Source organism: Pelophylax lessonae (assembly GCF_965119305.1).
Source record: "Pelophylax lessonae genome assembly, chromosome: 5".
Lineage (NCBI taxonomy): Eukaryota > Metazoa > Chordata > Amphibia > Anura > Ranidae > Pelophylax > Pelophylax lessonae.
The window spans coordinates 435160867-435180063 of NC_138772.1; the positions used below are offsets into that span (position 1 = coordinate 435160867).

A 19197-nucleotide genomic window follows, 5' to 3' on the forward strand; every position below is an offset into this window, starting at 1 on the left:
GGTGGGAGAATTGATGATGGGGGGGGGGGGGGGGGGGAGATTAATATGAGTTTGTAATATGGAAGAATCTGTCTGTCTTTTATTGTTGCATCTTAAATTGAAATGTGACCCCCAAAAGAACCCACCTGTTAGTTTTTATTTATAGCTGTCTGTCTTCGTTAGGGAGATTCCCTCTGCCTTCTTCTCCTGTTTACCATTCTGATTCAAAAGTGAAAAGTAAAAGAAAAACCAAACATTTTGAGTTTTCCCCAGAAAAGTAATAGAGGGGATATCTTCCAGTGGGGACCTGGGGGTCCCCAAAGAAAACCCCTTAATTTGCAGGGATTTCCTCCCACTTCCTGTTTAGCTATGGGACAGGGAGTAAAGGTAAATCTTTCCAACGGGACACAGATGGCAAAAATAAACTGATAGGGGTTCTAATCAATCTCCATTCTATCCAAAATGAAAAGAAAAAAAACGTTTGCATAGGATTCTACTTTAAGTGCCAAAGACTGCAATGTAAACCATGAAAAATCACATTAAAGTCACACATGAATGTACATGCAACAGTTGTGCAGCAGTTGTCCGTTATCATTGGTCAAAACCAGAGTGATATCCAAGTCACACTCATCCAAAGTTGCGTCAACGTCTTTGGAGTAGTACAAAATGTGCATGGAGCCTTAAACTTGTTTGAAAACCTCTCCAACAGGTTGGATACCTACAGGTACCTGCAAGATACCCAACACTTGTGGCAAGCAGAAAATCAGTCTTCGGTAGCATGTGTAGGCTGGGAAGGAGGATCATTTGGAGTATTTGAACTAAAAAGAAAATAAACTACAATTTTCTTTTGGCCTTTGGCTACCTTGCTCCCAGTATTAATCCAGCCCTACCTTACAGTGCCTAAACTTATTAGCTTATTTAAAGAGCCCCCCCCCTTTAACATTCAGAGAAAACACCCCATTATAAAGCAAGCACTATTATGGGCATCTTGCGAATGCAATGATAAATTAGTCCCAAACCAATTTTTTTTTTTTTTTTAAAGTTCAAATAAAGCAATCCAACAGTCTAATGAAGGGGTCTCCAAACTTTCGAAACAAAGGGCTGATTTTCTTTCAGGCTTTAGGAGGGACGGATCTTGGCCAGCGGGAGTGGAAATTTTTCTGGCATCAGTAAGAGTAAATATCAACACATTTGGTATTAGGTTAGAGGAATAGTGTGCCATCATTGGTATCATAGGGAGAAATAGTGCTCCATTATTGGTGTCAGTGGGAGAAATGGTGCTCCATTGTTGGTGTTAGATGGCAGAATAGGGCCTCCCATCAGTGGGAGGATTAGTGCCCCAAGGGCCAGATAAGGCAAGCTAAGGGGTGCATCTGGCCCCCACCCCCGGTCTGCAGTTTGGAGACCACTGGTCTAATGACTAAAAAATTCCCATCACCAGTATTATTCTTCCAAGTGTAGAAAAAAAAAAAATCTTTGATCTAAGGTGACCAATTATTTTGATATATCACTTTGAGGTTTAGATTTATAGGTGCTGGTTTCACAGTGTTGCAAATTTTTTTTCCAAAAATTTTAAATATCCGTCAGTGCAGAAGGGTTTATACATTTCCGATGAGAAAGCATTCGTTCCATTCCGCTCCTTACCTGATACCCCTTCTGTGCTGCAGGGATGTTTTAAGATGGAGAGCAGAGGACAGGTCTAGTAAATATTGAAATTTACCAGCCCCTTCCCTTCCTGAATTAACACAATGTGTGAATTTTGGCATATATGCTAAGCTGCTATGTGAACTGAACTGTGTTCTTCCCAAACATCCAATCGTGTTAAGAAGCAGCTCTTTCATCCTAAATTTTGCTGTGCAGAATTGAAAGTTTGTTTAGTTTACCCTAAAGTTAGAATTGGGGTCTATGCACACTGGGCATAAAAAAAAAATGCTGCTTATACTGGCTCTTCAAGCTTTTTTTCTTCAGCCTGTTGGAGCATGTCTATGTTAGCCTGTGTCCATGCAAATGGGCTGGGTACACAATTATATATGAATTGGATGCGTTTTAGCCACATCCAAATTGGCCACATCAAATTCGCATGGCATGTGAATGTGATCCGCTCTCAATGGAGCCCGTTCACACGTCCGGGATGGACGCGGTGCGATTTGGAAAAGGGTCCTGTGCGTTTGTGTCCAGTTCAAGTGTGAATTTAGGGGAAAAGTTGGCCCTGAATCGCACCTGAACTGGTGTACACAAACGCACCTGAACTGGTGTACACAAACGCACCGGACTCTGGCTTGCAACCTGCAGCTGGGCATGTGTGAACCCAGCCTTAGGGAGTTCACAGGCTTGTTTAGGGGCAGAATAAAACCAACCTTCAGAATTACAAAATTTTAGAGGCGCTTTTGGGCAGAAAAAAAAATAAATAAAAATCGCTCAACAGGAGCATTCAGCATTTTTAAGTGTGAATTAAAAATGAGCAGAGGGAAATTTTTTTTATAAAAAAAAAAAAAAAAAAAAAAAAACACACAAACTTGTAAAAGCAAAATGTCTATAAAAACGCTCAAAAACTCTTGTGCAATATGAGCCACTATGAGTATTTTTTCTGCCAGGGGTTCTGGCATTTTTTCTGCTCCTAGTGATCATGGACCTGTAGGGTTCATGCACACTGCAGCTCAAAAAAGTGGCTCCTACAGGCTTTTGAGCTCTTATTTTTTCTGCCTGTAAACTCCCCTCTATGTTAGCCAATGTGCCATGCACACAATGGCTTTTTCAGGAGTTTACAGGCAGAAAATACCTCCCACTAAACTCACGTTTTTGAGAGGAGCTTTCGAGCAGGAAAGACACCAAAGTGCCCAAAATAGCATGAAAGCGTGAAAGAGCATGAACACGCTCAAAGAAGTTCCAAAACCCAAAAAAATAAAAAATAATAGGTAAAATGAGCTGAGGGGGGAGGGTTTGTGAAAAAAAAAAAAAATCGCTTATGCTCAAAAAAGCTAAAAAAAACATGCAATAGAGCCCAAAATTACAAACTTCTTCAAGCTGAAATAAAAGCTCAAATACAAGAAAGCAGCTTTGTTTTTGAGCTGGAGTGTGGATGAGCCTTTACGGTAAAGAAGCCATTAGAAAACTACAAAATATTGCCCATCCATGGTGAGGTTTAAAGTAGGTCACTTCTAGTTTGTAGTGAAGTCTACAAACCAATACGGTTACAAAGGGCTTTATTTTCCCTTCAGAATATGGGCAGCATAACGCAATAACATGGCAACGTTTTCCAGCATTTGTTAATCAAAAGCAATTAAAACATTCTTGCCAAGCACCACCCTGAATACAAACAAAGTACCTGCGGCCTTGGCAGCTTTCTCCACTGGCGACGATGAAAATCCTGATATTTACAAAATAAACAATGGTTACCAACTAAAGTTACAAGAAAGGGATACATAATTAACAAAAGGATGGAGCCGTTACTGAAGAAGTCATTAAAAGGAAACCTGTAAATTTGAGTAAAAAAAAAAAAAAAAAAGAATTCATTTATTATACATACACACTTTCAAATACCCCCAGTACTCTTTCTTGTCCTCATCACAACCATGCTTTACTTGACAAGTTCCAGAGGCTGACCTAGTCTTCGTGGCCTGTTCAGGGATTACCGCAAACGCAATTATTGGTCTGAGAGCTCACATGCAACATGCAATAAATACCATCATTCAGTTCTTATGAAGCAAGTGGAGACTCGGTCATTGCAGACCATGAACTGTGACCCTTTGGGGTTAAAATTACCCACCCACTAGCATGCCGGAAAGCCTAGCAAAGGCTGGGAAGAGATCATTTAGGATACCATCAAGGAGTTTCAAAAGATTATTAAATAATTGTAGACGTAAAGCAAATATCCCTTTATAGCCAAAGCTTTAAAGAAAAAAAAAAAAAACCCCACACACTTTAAAAAAAAGAATACTGTAAACCCATCTCTGCCAAGCATTTTATTTTAACTGGAATGAAAAAAAAAAAAAAAAAAATGTTATTTTACCAATCATTTTTTATAACAAGTCTATGGAGGTCAAAAAGGACAGACAGACAATTTGTTGACTTCTAATAAAACTCACTTTTGAACTGCTGAGCAAATCCTTTTAAAATTCAACCACACACTAACCATTATATCATCTGTATCCCATCAGCAGCTCAAAATTTACCTCCCCAAGAAATTATCTAAAATGGATGGCTTCCTAACAGGAGAAAGGAGCAGAGTGATGATCTTGTGAGTATGCTGCTGCTCCGATGTACAAACCCAGGCTGAGCAATCAATCGTCTATGCTGTCACATGGAAGGAAGAGGCACAAATCACTTGCCTTACTATTCCCAAATGTTTGGTTATTACCCTTTGCTGCCAGGAAAACAGAGCTAAGGATGGGGGGAGAAAGAAGATTTTAAGCAGGTTTTTTTTTTCCCTTTCTTTCGGCGGGGGGGCATTTAAGTAAAGCTGGGGCTTTGCCTAATCATAGGTAAAAGCACTGGTTCGCAATAAGCTTTCATAGTGGATGCACATGCAAAAAGATATTCCAAGCAGTAAGCTGAAATGTTAAGAAAACGGCCTTTTCTACTCCTCTTATACTATATCTTGAGAAGATATAGCCAATGCATTTGTACCATACAGCAAAGACATAAAAACAAGTCTACTCAAAGCATACTGAGAACATTTTCTTTTATTTGAATAAAAAACAAGGCCAATTTTTAAGTTTTAATTAAATTATATTTAAACAAAACTGATAAAACGCTTTATTAATACAGTTTAGGGAATCACAACATTTACACACGCAGTGTTAAGACATACCTATAGCCAAGCAAGTTATGACTGGAGATCCATGCCATAAGTTTGCTACAGCCAAGCAAGTGCAAAGTTAGGACTGTGTTCCATTAATAGTCACTGTTAGGGAAAAAGGAAGCACCACTATTCTTATCCTGACAGCAGTCGGGAAATTGCCTATGGAAAGCAACAATGTATTTTGGTCAATAACTCTCACAAAAGCTGGTAAGAGGGGAAAAAAAAAAAAAAAAAAAAAAAAAAAAACACAATGCCAAATCTCTTGTACATCCTTTGACATTGAAGCATTAGGAGGAGAAAACTCACGATTGGTATGCTTAAAGCTAGTAACCTATGCCAATATCAAACATACATTATCAGGGTTCAGCCAAGCCAAGTCCCAAGCCTAGCTGTACCTCATCAGTGGGGTTTATGTGAACTAGGTTTCAGTGCTTAAAGTTGAACTACAGGCAAAACTTTTTTTTTTTCACATTTTGGCATTTGCCACACATGGCAAATCTGTGTACCATTGCAGAAATTTCCCTTCACTTCCTGCCCCATTATCAGACAGGAAATGAGAGGAAATCCCTGCAAATTAAGAGAACTCCTTGGGGAACCCAAGGTCACCAGAACTAGTGTCCCCATTGGGATATCTCCCATCTATTACTTTTCTGGGGACAACCAAGAATTTGGGATTTTTTTTTACTTTAACTTTCAAAGATAATGGTAAAACAGGAAAAAGCGGGTAAATCTCCCTAATGAGGAGCAAAACAGCAGGGGTTCTGATCCCTCTCCACTCTATCCAAAGCTTAAAACAAGTTTTGCCTTTATTTATACTTCAAAATGTTCCTTATATGTGCTTTGATTGCAGGATCAATCGATTGTCTCATAACAAACTTTTTGTCTCTGGAGTTACCGTTTCAGATCCTAGTCGTCAAATCCAACCACAAGAATGACAATACCTAGCAACTGGCTTGAACTACATGACTGGTCTGGATAAAGGGTTCATACATGCAGATCTTTGACACTGTATGTGTTGTGTGCAGTGTGTTGATGACTCGGACAACTGTTTGTAAGGCTAAATGCGGATCAGGTTACTTAACACTTGCTCAATGATGGGAAGCACTTGCACCTTTTATTAGATGACAAAAAAGAAATAAAAATAAAAAAATTACAAATAAAAAAACGTTTGCAAAAGTACAAATAATGAACCTCAAGATCAGGGCCGAATGAATTCCAGAAGCTGGAAAAAGTTAGAAAAAATTGATAGCGGTCTACTATCTTGAGTATTTCCTAAACTCGTCCTAGTTCCTGAAATGCCTAAGCTGGCTTCTGCATTACTTTGTCTGACACATTAGAACAGATGGCACTGCACTGTCAGGGGGTAATAAACTGCAAACCTAAAAAAGTTTTAAGTTTGCTCAGAGTCATGGTAATAAATGGGTACCATATTGGATTGACCCTCCATCCCAAAAAAATATGTATAAAATAATTGAAAGAAAAACACAGAAGGCCTGAATTGCAGAATTCTTCATGTAGATTTAGACCAACTTGTACAGTTGTACTTTCGTACTTGATCTAAGGCCAAATAACCGTGTCAGCTACATGAACAGCATATGGCTCCATCACTCCCGACTGTCCATTGGAGATCCCACAGCCTGTGGCTTTACTTAGAAGGAAAAACAAAACCACAGAAAAGTTTAAAGCCAGTCTGCAAACCCAGGACGTTATTGGTTCTGCAAATCCAAAATGACACAGGTCTTTTTTCCCTGAACCCCTTCGTTCTGTGAAGTACCATCATCATCTGCAGAATCGCCCTCCTCTTCTTCTACCATTTCAAAAGGAGTTATTACATCATAGAGAAAAGAGAGGAAGCCGTAAAACCAATCAGAGCTTTCCTCTGCTAAAATATTAAGGACTTCCTCTAAAGAATCAATATTCACACTACTGCCATCTTTGGTTAGGCCTAGATGTAAAGGAAGACAAAAAGGAGAGACAAGAGAAAAAGAAAAAAGGAGTAGTTAGGTAGACACAAAGGCATGCGGTGCAGGGAGTGGTAACATATTTCAACCGGATTTTTTATTCTATATAAATATATATTTGAAGATGACGGACTGTCGGAAGGCAAGATAAGGAAGGATGAAATCTAGATGGAAACAAAACAGTTTATGAAACACAGCATGCTGAAATACAAAAAGCAGCAAGCATGCGGGGTAGTCATCCACACCCATATAGATAAAGGATGTACCATGCTAAACACTGGTCCTCTAGATGTGGACATTCCATCCATGCATATTTGGTGGCATAGCATTTTTAAATAACGTGAGCTGAATCTACACATGCCCCAAAATACATATTTAAAACTTCAGCAAAGGTTCCCAAAAACCAACGCATTGATGACTTTGGGGAAACCAGATATTTGGGATAGCCTTACAGCTCAAATTTAGTTTATCAGGAACCTAGAATAAACTTGTGATGGATGTTGAACATCTTCTAAAGCAGTAAGATAGTCATTTATTCTGATGAGCCACTTTGGTCCTGTGAGATTTTCTAAATCAACCCTGTTCTGTCATTAAAAGGTGCAACGAAGCATTCCAGGAAGGTTTGTCCTAAAGCTTTAGAAGACTAGGCATAAACCCCAAGCTACATGTATCTTGGTGTTGTCCTTAACGAGATACAGTCATTACAAACTCACTGCAGTATGCTCCAGCTGTGTGCCATATTTTCATTCTCGGCACTAGAATATGCTGGGTAGTCAAAAAAATCCCGAAAGACATCTATAGGGACAATTTTTTCAAACACTGCAGGGCATAGCCTAAGCAGGCAGCAGAAATTTAACAGGGAATTTTTTTTTTCAAACCAAACACCATATCTAGTAGAGCAAGGGTATTGAATTAAAATTCATGGAGATACGGCCAATACATTTTTTATCCAGCAGAGGTCCGAGGCTCAGGTCTGTGCTTTGACTCTGTTTCATCACATTACAACCCATCCCCATTCATTTAAAAAGTTTCCCCTTTACACTACAGTGCACCTTTTACATTGCAGAACCCCCCCCCTTTACAATGCACCCTCCATTTACATTACAGTGCCCCTTTATGTCAGAGTCACCTTCACAGCCCCCCTTCCTTGTACCTCAGTCCCCTTCACAGCCCCCTTTACTTGCATCTCAATCATCTTCACAGCTCCCCTCCTTGAATCCTAGTCCCAGTCACACCCCCCCCCCCCTTGTATCCCAGTCCCCTTTACAGCCCCCATTCCTAGCACCCCAGTCCCTTTTACTTGCATTTCATTGCCCCCCTTATTTGCATCTCAGTCCCCTTCACAACCCCCCTCCTTGTATCCGTCCCCATTCACAGCCCCCCTTCCTAGCATCCCAGTCCCCTTTACAGCCCCCCCCTTACTTGCATCCCAGGCCTCTTTCACAGCCCCGCTTCATTGCACCCCAGTCCTCTCCAAAGCCTCTTAATTTCATCTCAGTCCCCTTCAAAGCCCCCCTCCTTTTATCCCAGTCTCCTTCACAGCCCACCCCTTATTTGTATCCAAGTCCCTTTCACAGCACTACCCCCCCTTTTTTTTGTATACTGGTTCCCTTTATCCCTGTACAGCCCCTCTTCAATCTCTGTAATACTCCAATGTGTGCAATCCTACCTTACACAGCAGGTAGAAGGCACGACATACCCTGACAGAGGGCAGGACATGCTTTTTATATCAACAGGTAGTTAATTGGTTGCTAGGACTGCCCCGAATCCTAGCAAAAAAAATCGCTGACTTGTTAACTTGAAAAGGATGTCCCGTCCTCTATCTCGACATGTGGCACCTTCTGCATGCTATGGACGAATGCTGTGACGGCGGGAGAAAGAAGCTGCAAGCCGGGAAAGGATACCCAGGCTGATAAGTTGTGGAGCCGCGGTCTGGGTAGGATTGCCTTGTGGTCCGCCATCTAGTGATGCCCGATATAGAGTTAGACAAGTGTAATGTATAAGTTACACCTAAGTTTAAAGTGTGTTAGCTCAATTATTATTTCATATATGTGTTTTGTTATTTTGTTTAATCAAAAATGTAGCCTGTACGTGTGGAACTTCAAGTCAAACTAGTGATCCTGCCAGTTACCCATCTGTCTCTCTCATTCTTACCGTGCCAAACACAGACAAAAGTGAGGTCAGTTTGAATCTCTCTCTACTTTGCATATTGGAGACATAGGATTAGGATGTCATGCCAAAGCAGGGTGTGTGCCTGTATCTTCTGTTGTCTGCTCACCTGCCACAACCCCCCCCCCCCCTCCCCCCGGCCAGCCCAGCAATTTTGACTGACAGCAGCTTGGAGCTGGATGGAGCCTTGCAGTCTAAATAGCAGTGACTCATGGCGCATGGTAGCAGAGTTGGAGAGGTCAGTTGAAACATCACTTAATAAATATGACCCCTTGTTGTCGCTTTTCCTTATTCATAGGGAATATTAAAGCAAGTTTGGATATATAATTATTGAATTAATATCCTGATATTACATACTAGAACACCAACCCAAACACCTGATACACATCTTGCCAGCAATTCCTTGCTCCTCTGTCACAGCTCACAATAACATCTCTAGTGTCCAACACCAAGGGGATGGTGACATTACTACTGCAGTCATATGAGAGTACCCTGGCCTAGAGATTAGTTACTAGACCCAATCGCAGTAACGGGACAAGGTCACATGGCCTTCCATATGTCCAGGTCTAAAACAGAAGTGGCAAAGGAGTGCTAGCAAAGTGAGTATAGCTGGGTCTGGGCCTGGGCCTGTGCAAAGACATTGTCACGTGCCATAAATGAGCAAGCAGATGATGCCTTTTCAAAGTAAACCTGTTACCAGGCTATGAACATTAATTTCAAATATTCTTTACCATCTCTGTAGCTACAGGCAAGTGAAGCAATTCAACATCAAATTTCAAAACACAAGCACACAAAAGTACATTAAATCATTCTCTCAGAAGCTCAATTCACACTGTCCACCCCCTTACAGCAGAGAATATGTGGTCTTCCTTTCTTAGTTATCCTTAAAAGAGAAATCCCCACATTATCTATAGCCCAGATCTTACACTTACCCTTCCAAAATGCCCAGAGATTTTATCTGTGAGGCAACGAAGTGCCTCACGGACTTTTCACAAAAAGTATTTTATGCAGGTCATATATTGAGCAAATGTATTTTCTGTAACCACTATGTTAGCAGGGGAATCCCTCCCGCTGAGCCATTATATTTGCCCAGAAAAACTGCCCAAAAACGCCCCAAAACGCCTACATGTGAACGGAGCCTAAGGAGCACAGTGCTGACACAGAAGCACTTAATTTAAATACAATTTTTAGCACAGAGCGCTTTTTCTGCAATTGAATGGACTTTTATTTTTTTTATGTATGAATTATTAGATTTATTCGTTTGTGGATTTTTTTTTCTTTTTAATTAATATGAAATGTTCATTATTTAATTTTTGCACAATGCTTGCACTTTATAGTTTGTAATTCCACATAGTAGTAGACATTCGATACTGAAGAATATCAAATGGGTACTATGTGCTTTTTAGACAACTTTTTTTTTTCTTTTTTTGAGACCGCGTACGATTATTGTTTTTATAGAATTTGTGTGGTCCAGTATTCAGGTACTATTTAGTGCAGCAGTCTTAGTTCAAAGTCTAAGTAAGCAGTAAAGCTGTGTTTTCATAAAGGCAAAAATTCAGAGTTTGTATGAAGTAGCCATGCTCTTTATTTTCTGCTTTAGCAAATCAAGCAGTATTAAAAAAGGTCACTCATTCATATGGCAATTATTAATACTGCCTTCCATTGTCTCAGTCATACCAAACTATGTTCACAGGTTAAACGCCAAAAGCAAATAGTATTTCTTTACAGATTTGCACAATGGAAACTGAAAAAAAAAATGTAGTAGAGATGACAAACGGCGCCTGACCATGTTTAAGTAAATAGCAGAGCACAGGGCACATCCTTCTTAATACCTGCACTAGGCACCATTTATTTGACTTGCAATTTAGTAGGAGTGCCAGTGAGCTGTACTGCTAAACAAAGACAGCCAAAGAGACAAGCACTATAAAAAAAAAGGAAACCTTTTATTGTATATTTTAAAATTAAGGATTCCTTCAGAATCAATAAATTGAATCGAGACGAACATGTATACTGCTAATGATCAACTTCTGAGAATGCTGGGTTGCTGTTTGTCATGCTGATCCACGGCAAAAGCATAAAAATAAACTATAGTGGTTCTCTCATGTGTAGGGCTCCAGGCTGGATCCAGGGTAAGCTGACAGCCAAAGTTCTCAGTGTATGCCGCCCGCACACAACGAGGATCAGGAATCACTGGGAGACTCGATCCAGACACACATCCAAGTGATCCACGAGCAGTGCCAGCTGGTATCTGATGCGAAGGTTGCAATGACAACGCGTTTTGGAGGCCGTGGCCTCCTTCAGGTCTGCTCAAGGGGGCCCTTAAGTGGTGTCATTCATATGGTTATTAACCCATTCCATGTCAGACAATAGACTTCTCTAAGGAACATATGGCTACTAATAAGCAAGGCAACTCAGTGTACAATCGTGGCATGCATTCAACATTAACCCCTTCCAGGTTATGTGCTACAAATGGTTACCTTGCTATCAAACCTATTCTCTAAACCAGGGGTCTTCAAACTATGGCCCTCCAGTTGTCCAGGAACTGCAATTCCCATCATGCCTAGTCATGTTTGTGAATGTCAGAGTTTTACAATGTCTAATATGATGTGTAGTTCCGCAACAGCTGGAGGGCTATAGTTTGAGGATCCCTTCTCTAAACTGACTATTGCAACAGAACATACATTTGAAACATTTAAATAAAAAAAATTATTATATATATATATATATCACTTTTTACAAGCATCTATTTAGAAGCATCTATTAAAAATCCCTCTAACAGGGAGAGGGAGGTGCATATTATGTATGACGGAAAATAAAAGCCTATATAAAACTTTCCAACTGCATGCTTCTTCCATCAAATAAATCTATACAATAATATAATAGATATATGTAAATTCATGAATATAATCCCTATGTTGTGGTGAAAAACACATAAAAACATCTGAACTCACAGTAGGATCGCAATAGACTGGAAGGCTACCGACACAATGTGTTTACCTTTATGACACAGAGTTGGATCATTACAACCACTACAGTATCATTGAACAACAATATGTTATAATTATGATATGAGTAAATCTTATATGATTTCTATAGTTTGATGCACCTTGCACATCCAGCTCATATGGTATACTACCCAACCTAAACCATGTACATATGCATTGGAAATAGTTCAATACAGTCACACAATATATGTCACTAAGTATGGGGACACTGGTTGGCAACATGCGAGAGGTGCACAAGAGCACAAGTATGGAGACGCAGCCTCCCCACGTGTGCGCCCCCCCCATACAAGCCCACATGCATCCGCAACCCCCACAGTGAACTTGCCCACTTTGGTGTAGCCTGCCAAATGTCAACCTACTGGAAAGTAAAAAGAAAAGGAAAACAAGGAAAGTGGTATACAAAGAAATTTAAAATGATAGTACTAAATGCCAAGTCTTCACTGAGCCCCCCAGGGCTCATGGAATTGAGAGTAAAGATCCAGAAAGTTTCTCTGTGACAATCTAGAGTATCTTTCACCCTCTGGCAACTGCGTAGAGATAGAATTATTTGGAATTGAAGCTAAGCCACTAGAGCTTTCAATACGATACTCACTAAATTGGCGCAGTACACTAGGTTTTGGACTGCCTGCCTCTATGAGCCTCCCATGTTCATTGATCCTCTTACGCATAGGTACGGATGGTGCGACCCACATAATAAAAATTACATAGACACCTCAATCCGTAGATCACATATTGTGTGCCACATGTGATAAACTGTTTAATTTTGTAGATTTTCCCATTTTTATCCTTAAACTCGTTTTGACCATGTGTTATAAAAGCACAAGCTTTACAAATGGATTTTTTGCATTTGTATGTGCCCTGAAAATTAAAACAGAGGGAACACCACCAGGTTTGGGCTGCTGATCTTTAATATTACTTGGTGCTATACAACTTTTGATGTTCCTGGCCCTCCTAAAGACAGTGTTGGGCCTTGATGGTAAGATGTTATGGAGAGCTGCGTCTTGTAAAAAAAAAAAAAAAAAACACGGGCCAGTGTTTTTAAGAATATGTTTTTAATTTGCCAATGTTGGTCATTCGTAATAAATTTTGTAGAAAGATCCCTAGGGCTCTTTTTAGAGGATCATATCACCATTGTACTTATCAAGGTATTTGAGGCGTCTTGGATAAGTTCTTTCTATCCCTTCTCTTTTTTTGTGTAAAACTGTACAATGCTTCTTCTAATCTGAAACATTAGTACAGTTCCTACTCAGTCGATGGAATTGACTATAGGGGATATTTTGTTTGCAACTGGATATATGGCAACTCCTATATTGTAAATAGGAGTTTCCAGCAGTTTCCTTAAAGTGAGTTTTGGATATGATGTTGCCCTTCTTATCCCAGAAGAGGAAATCCAAAAATACTAAATTCTTGGGATCGGCTACAAATGTTAACCGAACACTGTATGGGTTGTGGTTGTAGTCTATAATCTCAGAGATCCCATCTGCAGACCATTCCAGATGATATCCTCAATTGATCTTCCATAATATACCAGATGTTTGCTGAAGGGATTGTTCCTCCAGATGAGTTTCTCCTCCCAAAAACCCATAAACAAATTTGCATAACAAGGTGCAAAATGAGCTCCCATCACGGTACCTGATTTTTGTAAAAAATTAGCTCCTTGGAATTGAAAATAAATGTGTCAATGCAAACTCTATTCAAGCCCAGTTTATTAGTAATTGCACAGTCATCTTAAATAGAGATGACTACATACAGGAAGCGAACAGACTACTTTCTGATAAAGACACGTACCAGAAACTGAGACTCATTACCCATCTTTAAACCACTATTACATAGTCTGGTAGATGAGGCACATAAGGAAAAAGAAAAATGTGATCAAGCAGAAAAAAAGCTTTTTGATTAGAGAGCATTATAGAACACTGCATTTTTAGCACATTCCAAAAGCGCATAAAAAACGCCACTTGTCCCCCAGGACGCCCAATTATAGCCAGTTTGAATAGTCTTACAGGTTACATCTTTCAATATGTCGACTACTTTTTGCAGCCCATTGTATCATCTCTTCCTGCATATGTGAGAGATTCTACCCACTCTGGAGTTACTGGAACCTTACAAATGGTATTCTGAGTACATGTGGTTGACTTTGCATGTGCGTTCTCTATATACATCAATCCTTCATAAAGCAGGCATTGAAGCACTGAACTATTTTCTTTTGAATACCGATTTAAACCCTCTTCTAGCCCAGTTTATTAGTAATTGCAGAGTTTGCATTGACACATTTATTTTCAATTCCAAGGAGCTCATTTTTAACAAAAATCAGGTACAGCAATGGGGGCTCATTTTGCACCTTGTTATGCAAATTTGTTTATGGGTTTTTGGAAGTTTAAACATCTGGAGGAACAATCCCTTCAGCAAACAAATGGTATATTACAGAAGATTAATTGAAGATATCTTCTGGAATGGTCCTGCAGATGTGATCTGAGTTTGTAGACGTTTGCAACCACAACCTATACAATGTTCGGGTCACATATGTAGCAGATCCCAAGAATTTTTTTTTGTTTTTCTAAAATTTTCTAACATGCCCGATCCCTAAAAAAAATCGATGGTAGCACGAAAATTGACCGTTTCAAAAATTGAAAGAAAATACTTCGTTACGATTTTCGGAATTCAACCCATGTATGGCCTGCTTAACTGTCCCTTCTACATGCAAGGCCAGTTTTACAAGGGCTATTCAACTATCAGTATTTTTTTTTTGAACCGTGGGAGACAATGCCTAAAAACACAAGCCTATACATACTCCAGAAGATTCATAGCTTAAATATTTCTTTTGGGTCAACGACAAAGTATTAGGGCCATTTTCAGTAGGTAATGACAGCTTAAACGATTATTTCCTGCGGAAGGAACATGCATTTGAAAAAGGTTTGTATGTCACGAGTAGTTCTTACAAAGCCAAGACTGTACTTGATTTTTAGAAATCAATCAAAAAGGTTTTGGCACCAAAGCAAAGAAGTATCAGTATTGATGTCACACTACTTTCTCAAACTCAATCTTTTCAAAACTGGGCTCATCTCCTTCTGCCACCCTGTGCCCCCTTCCTTCTCCATCAAGATCAATGGCACATTATCCCCTCATGCCAGGGTGCTAGGTGTAATCCTGGGCTCCAACCTCTTTTCAGCCTCATTTCCAATTGCTATATAAATCTTGCCGCCTTAACCTCTGTAAGATCGCCAAAATACACTTCTTAACCAGCAGCAAATCACTCCACTGGTTTCCATGTGCCTAATGAATACAATGCAAAATACTAACAAACAAAGCCACCCACAACTCTACTTTACCAACTTCATCCCAAAATATCACCCAAACTGTCTCTTTGACTCGTCTCAGAACCTTCTGCTTTTAATGCCCCGGAAGATGTCCTTTTTATGACGAGACGCTTAGAGAAGAGCCTCCTGCTGACTTCATTGCATATGCTGGAAGTCCATGTTCAATTTTGAGTGCACATTATAGCTACTTGTGTGTAAGTTCAATTCTGAAGAAGTGTAATAAAAAAGGTACAATTTGATATTCTACACCATGAGGAGCGTATATGTGCTTATTTTCACATGAGCTTTTATTTGTGAACAAATGGATTGGCATTGATATTTGGTAAACCTCCATCTTCTCACTAGTTTCGGTGTTGGTGACAGCACTAGTTTGAGGAACGAGTCCATTCAACCCACATGTCATGGGATTTTCCTGGTTTCACTTAGAATTCATGGGACCTTTTTTTTTTTTTTTTTTTAATTATGATGGTATTTTGAATTTGTACATTAATCATTTTCACATTTGTGCTTCTTAACCCAACATTTTGATATCTCCCTTTGTTTGCAGCTTTTTTCCAAATCTGGAAACCAGCGAAGACATCCCCCCACCCCAAATACAGGTGAGGGTGCCCCTTCATGCAGAGAAAGCCTTGTCCTCAGGACTGGAAGAGCCCGCTCATGACTTGCCAGACCAGGTCCTCCTGGAACCTCCAGGGGAGGCTCTGAAGGGCAAAGATCCCTTGTCTTGAGACCCTGAGGGACGGAAAGGCCTCTTAGAAGCCAAGAAGAATGGACCCCCTCTACGACAGAGCTCCTTGACCTTGCACGCCTGTGGAAGAAGAGTACTCTTCCCCCTGTGAGGCATTAAAGATGTCATTCAAGGAAGCTCCAAATAGGCGATCCCCCACAAATGGGAGATCAGATAAGGCCTTCTTAGAAGTCTGATCCACAGACCAGAATTTCAGCCAGAGAATACGCCGAAGGACCACTGCTGAGACAGTCTGGAAATTAAGGGGAGTCACTTCTAAAGAGGCATTACAGACAAACTGTAGCCCCTGGACCATTTGATCCGCCAAATCCGCAAAGGCAGGGGGAAGCTGTACCCCCTACAGGTCTAGGCGTAAAAGTTTAGCCCACTCGGTCAGAATTCCTGACACCAGGGCAATAGTAAATACCGGCCTAGGTGCTGAACCAGCCACAGTGAACATATGGCGGGTCAGAGCCTCCAACCTCCTATCAGCCAGATCTTTAAAGGCCAGGGACTCCTCAGCCGGAATTAAGTTGGCTTTATTTAACCTGGAAACCAGCGAGTCCACTACAGGTGGGACCGTCCACTTTTTAAGCAAGGAATCCTCATAAGGATAACACATCGCAAAACGCTTAGGAACCGCAAAAGTGCATTTTGGACAACCCCACTGTTGATAATATTATCAAAGTAAGCAGGAAAGGGGAACACCCTCGCTGCCTTGGAGGACCTGTGGGTGCTAAAAGAACGGCGCCTCCGACGAGGCATCAGCCGCATACTCCGTTTTTAAAGTTTCACACACTGACAGACAATCAGCGCATTCACCAGTGCCTTTTCATGCGTGGCTAGAGGTGCAGAGGAATCATCCTCACTATCTTGAGCATGCCGGGTGCGTGGATGCAGACCCAGAAGGGTAACCTCGCACCCATTGCGGTCGAATCAGATTCAGGATCTGATGAAGCAGGTGGGAGGGGGGGGGGCACTTTTTGCTAGCCTGTTTTCCCAGGACCAAATCTGCCTTGGACACTAAGGACTCCAGGATCGCCGTCAGTGCAGTCACGGATTGGTAGGACCCGTAGGGCCCAGCAGCCTCAGCGGAGATCAGGTGGGGAAATGTGCCCTAGGGACTCCATTAGAGAAGAGAAGTGGAGGACCCATGCAAAAAAAAGTATTTACACTGCTAGAGACACCCCCAACCGTGCTGGCGGTACCACAGGGTCCAGCACAGAGCACTACCACTGCTACAGCGGAGAGGGAGAGGGAGAGAAAACCCCACAAAGACTCACCACCACCGATCAGGCACTTCTAGCACCAGGCAAACTGCCCACCATGCGGTGATCAGGAAGAGAAAGATCCAGGAGTCAAAACTAGGGGATGAGGAGGGGCTCCCAACTGCCAAAATCACTGCCCATATAGCTTTAACCACTTAAGCCCCGGAAGATTTTACCCCCTTCCTGACCAGGGGGTATTTTGCGATTCGGCACTGCGCGACTTTAACGGACAATTGCGCGGTCGTGCGACACTGTATCTAAACGAATTTGGCGTCCTTTTTTTCCCACAAACAGAGCTTTCTTTTGGTGGTATTTGATCACCTGTGCCATGTTTTGATCATGCACTATAAACAAAAAAAAAGAGCGTAAATTTTGCAAAAATAGCAAAATTTTTCACATTTTTTTATGAAATTCCCCCAAAAAAAATTAAAAATCAAAATTTTTTAACATTTTCGGCCAATTTGTTTTATGCTACCTATATTTGGTAAAAAAAAAAAAAAAGAAACGTATTTTGATTGGTTTGCGCAAAAGTTATCGCGTTTACTAACAAAGGGAAAGATTTTTGTCATTTTTTTTTTTTTTTTTTTTTTAACGCATAATGGCGGTGATCTGCGATTTTTTTTGCGGTACTGCGACATTGTGGCGGACAGACCGGACCCTTGACTGACATTTTTGACACTTTTGGGGTTGCCAGTGACATTTCTACAGTAATCAGTGCTATACATATGCACTGTTACTGTAAAAATACACTGGCAGTGAAAGGGTTAACTGTTTTTTAAAGGGAGGGGCTATGTGTGTCCCTAGGGGCGTGCTTTCTACTGTGATTGGCTGTGGCTTCAGATGTATGAACAGTGATCAACGGTTCTACATAGCAGAACCATATGATCATCCTTAATACACAGGGGAGAATGACAGGCAGCTTGTTTACACAAGCCGCCTGACTTTCTCCCTCTCCCCCGACGATCGCAGAGTGACCGGCGGACATCGGGTCCGCCGGTCACACTCGCGGGGGGGGGGGGGGGTCCGTTACCACGCGGGAGCGCGCCTCCGGCGGCGCTCGCTCCCTAGACCCTCACAGGCTAGCGACGTAGACCTACGTCGCTTTGCCTGTGAGGGGCTGACCGCCGACATAGATAGTCGTGCAGGGGTCGGCAAGTGGTTAAAAACATTGCCACCATTTTCAATAAGAAAACCACAATAAAGTGGCCGCTGAGGCTACACAAACATGGCCGTCGATCCACAGCACAAAAGGCCCCAAGAAAATGGTGGGCGCCACACGGCTCCCGGGGGCCCAGGAGCACTGAACACGATCGTGGCAGGAGCCCCCACCAGGCATAGCCCCCTTCCCAAAGGCTGATCGTCCGGTTGCCGGAGGCGCGCTTCCTACTCGACACAGAGGACCACTGAGAAGGGGAGGGGAGGCACTGCATGGGAAGGAGAGGAACCGGGGTGTCTGACCGTCCAAGAGAGGGGCCCACATCCACCCCAAAAACCTCCAGGGTCAGAGAGTGGACAGCTACTTACCATACCAGGAACAGGGTGGGCACCGCTTCATCAGAATAGGGGGTCTGTCCACCAGGAGGAACGCTGCGACTCAGGCCGAGGCCAGGTCATATGCGGCCTCACAAGACTAACTCGCAGGCCAGCCCACGTCCAGTGGGGAGAGGTCGCAGCCGACCTAGCGCAGAGCTTATCCAGTCCGTCGATTAGTCTGGCAGTGGATAGTAGATTCTCACAGGAACAAAACAAAAAGCATTGGAAAAATATTAAATTTAAAAAGAAAAATTGCCAGGACCAGAGATCCCAGCAAGGAACTAGGTCCTTACTCCTGACTGGGGCAAAAAAAAAAAAAAATGAATGCCTATAGCTGTGGGAGTATACCCCCTGGGACTGCCCCATAGATGTAGTCAAACTTTTTCCTGCCTAGTGTCCTACTCCTGTAGGGGGGGGGGGGTATAACCCAACAGTCA

The 19197-nt window shown here is 41.6% G+C and overlaps 1 protein-coding gene across 1 annotated transcript in view; it reads right to left on the reverse strand.

The window, feature by feature from the left end:
• Positions 1 to 19197, reverse strand: part of ASPH (aspartate beta-hydroxylase) — a 396229-nt gene that overhangs the window by 284065 nt on the left and 92967 nt on the right. The window contains exon 4 of the mRNA XM_082258996.1: positions 3305 to 3346. Within this exon, the coding sequence (XP_082115122.1) occupies positions 3305 to 3346 (42 nt within the window). The remainder of the gene's footprint in view (positions 1 to 3304; positions 3347 to 19197) is intronic.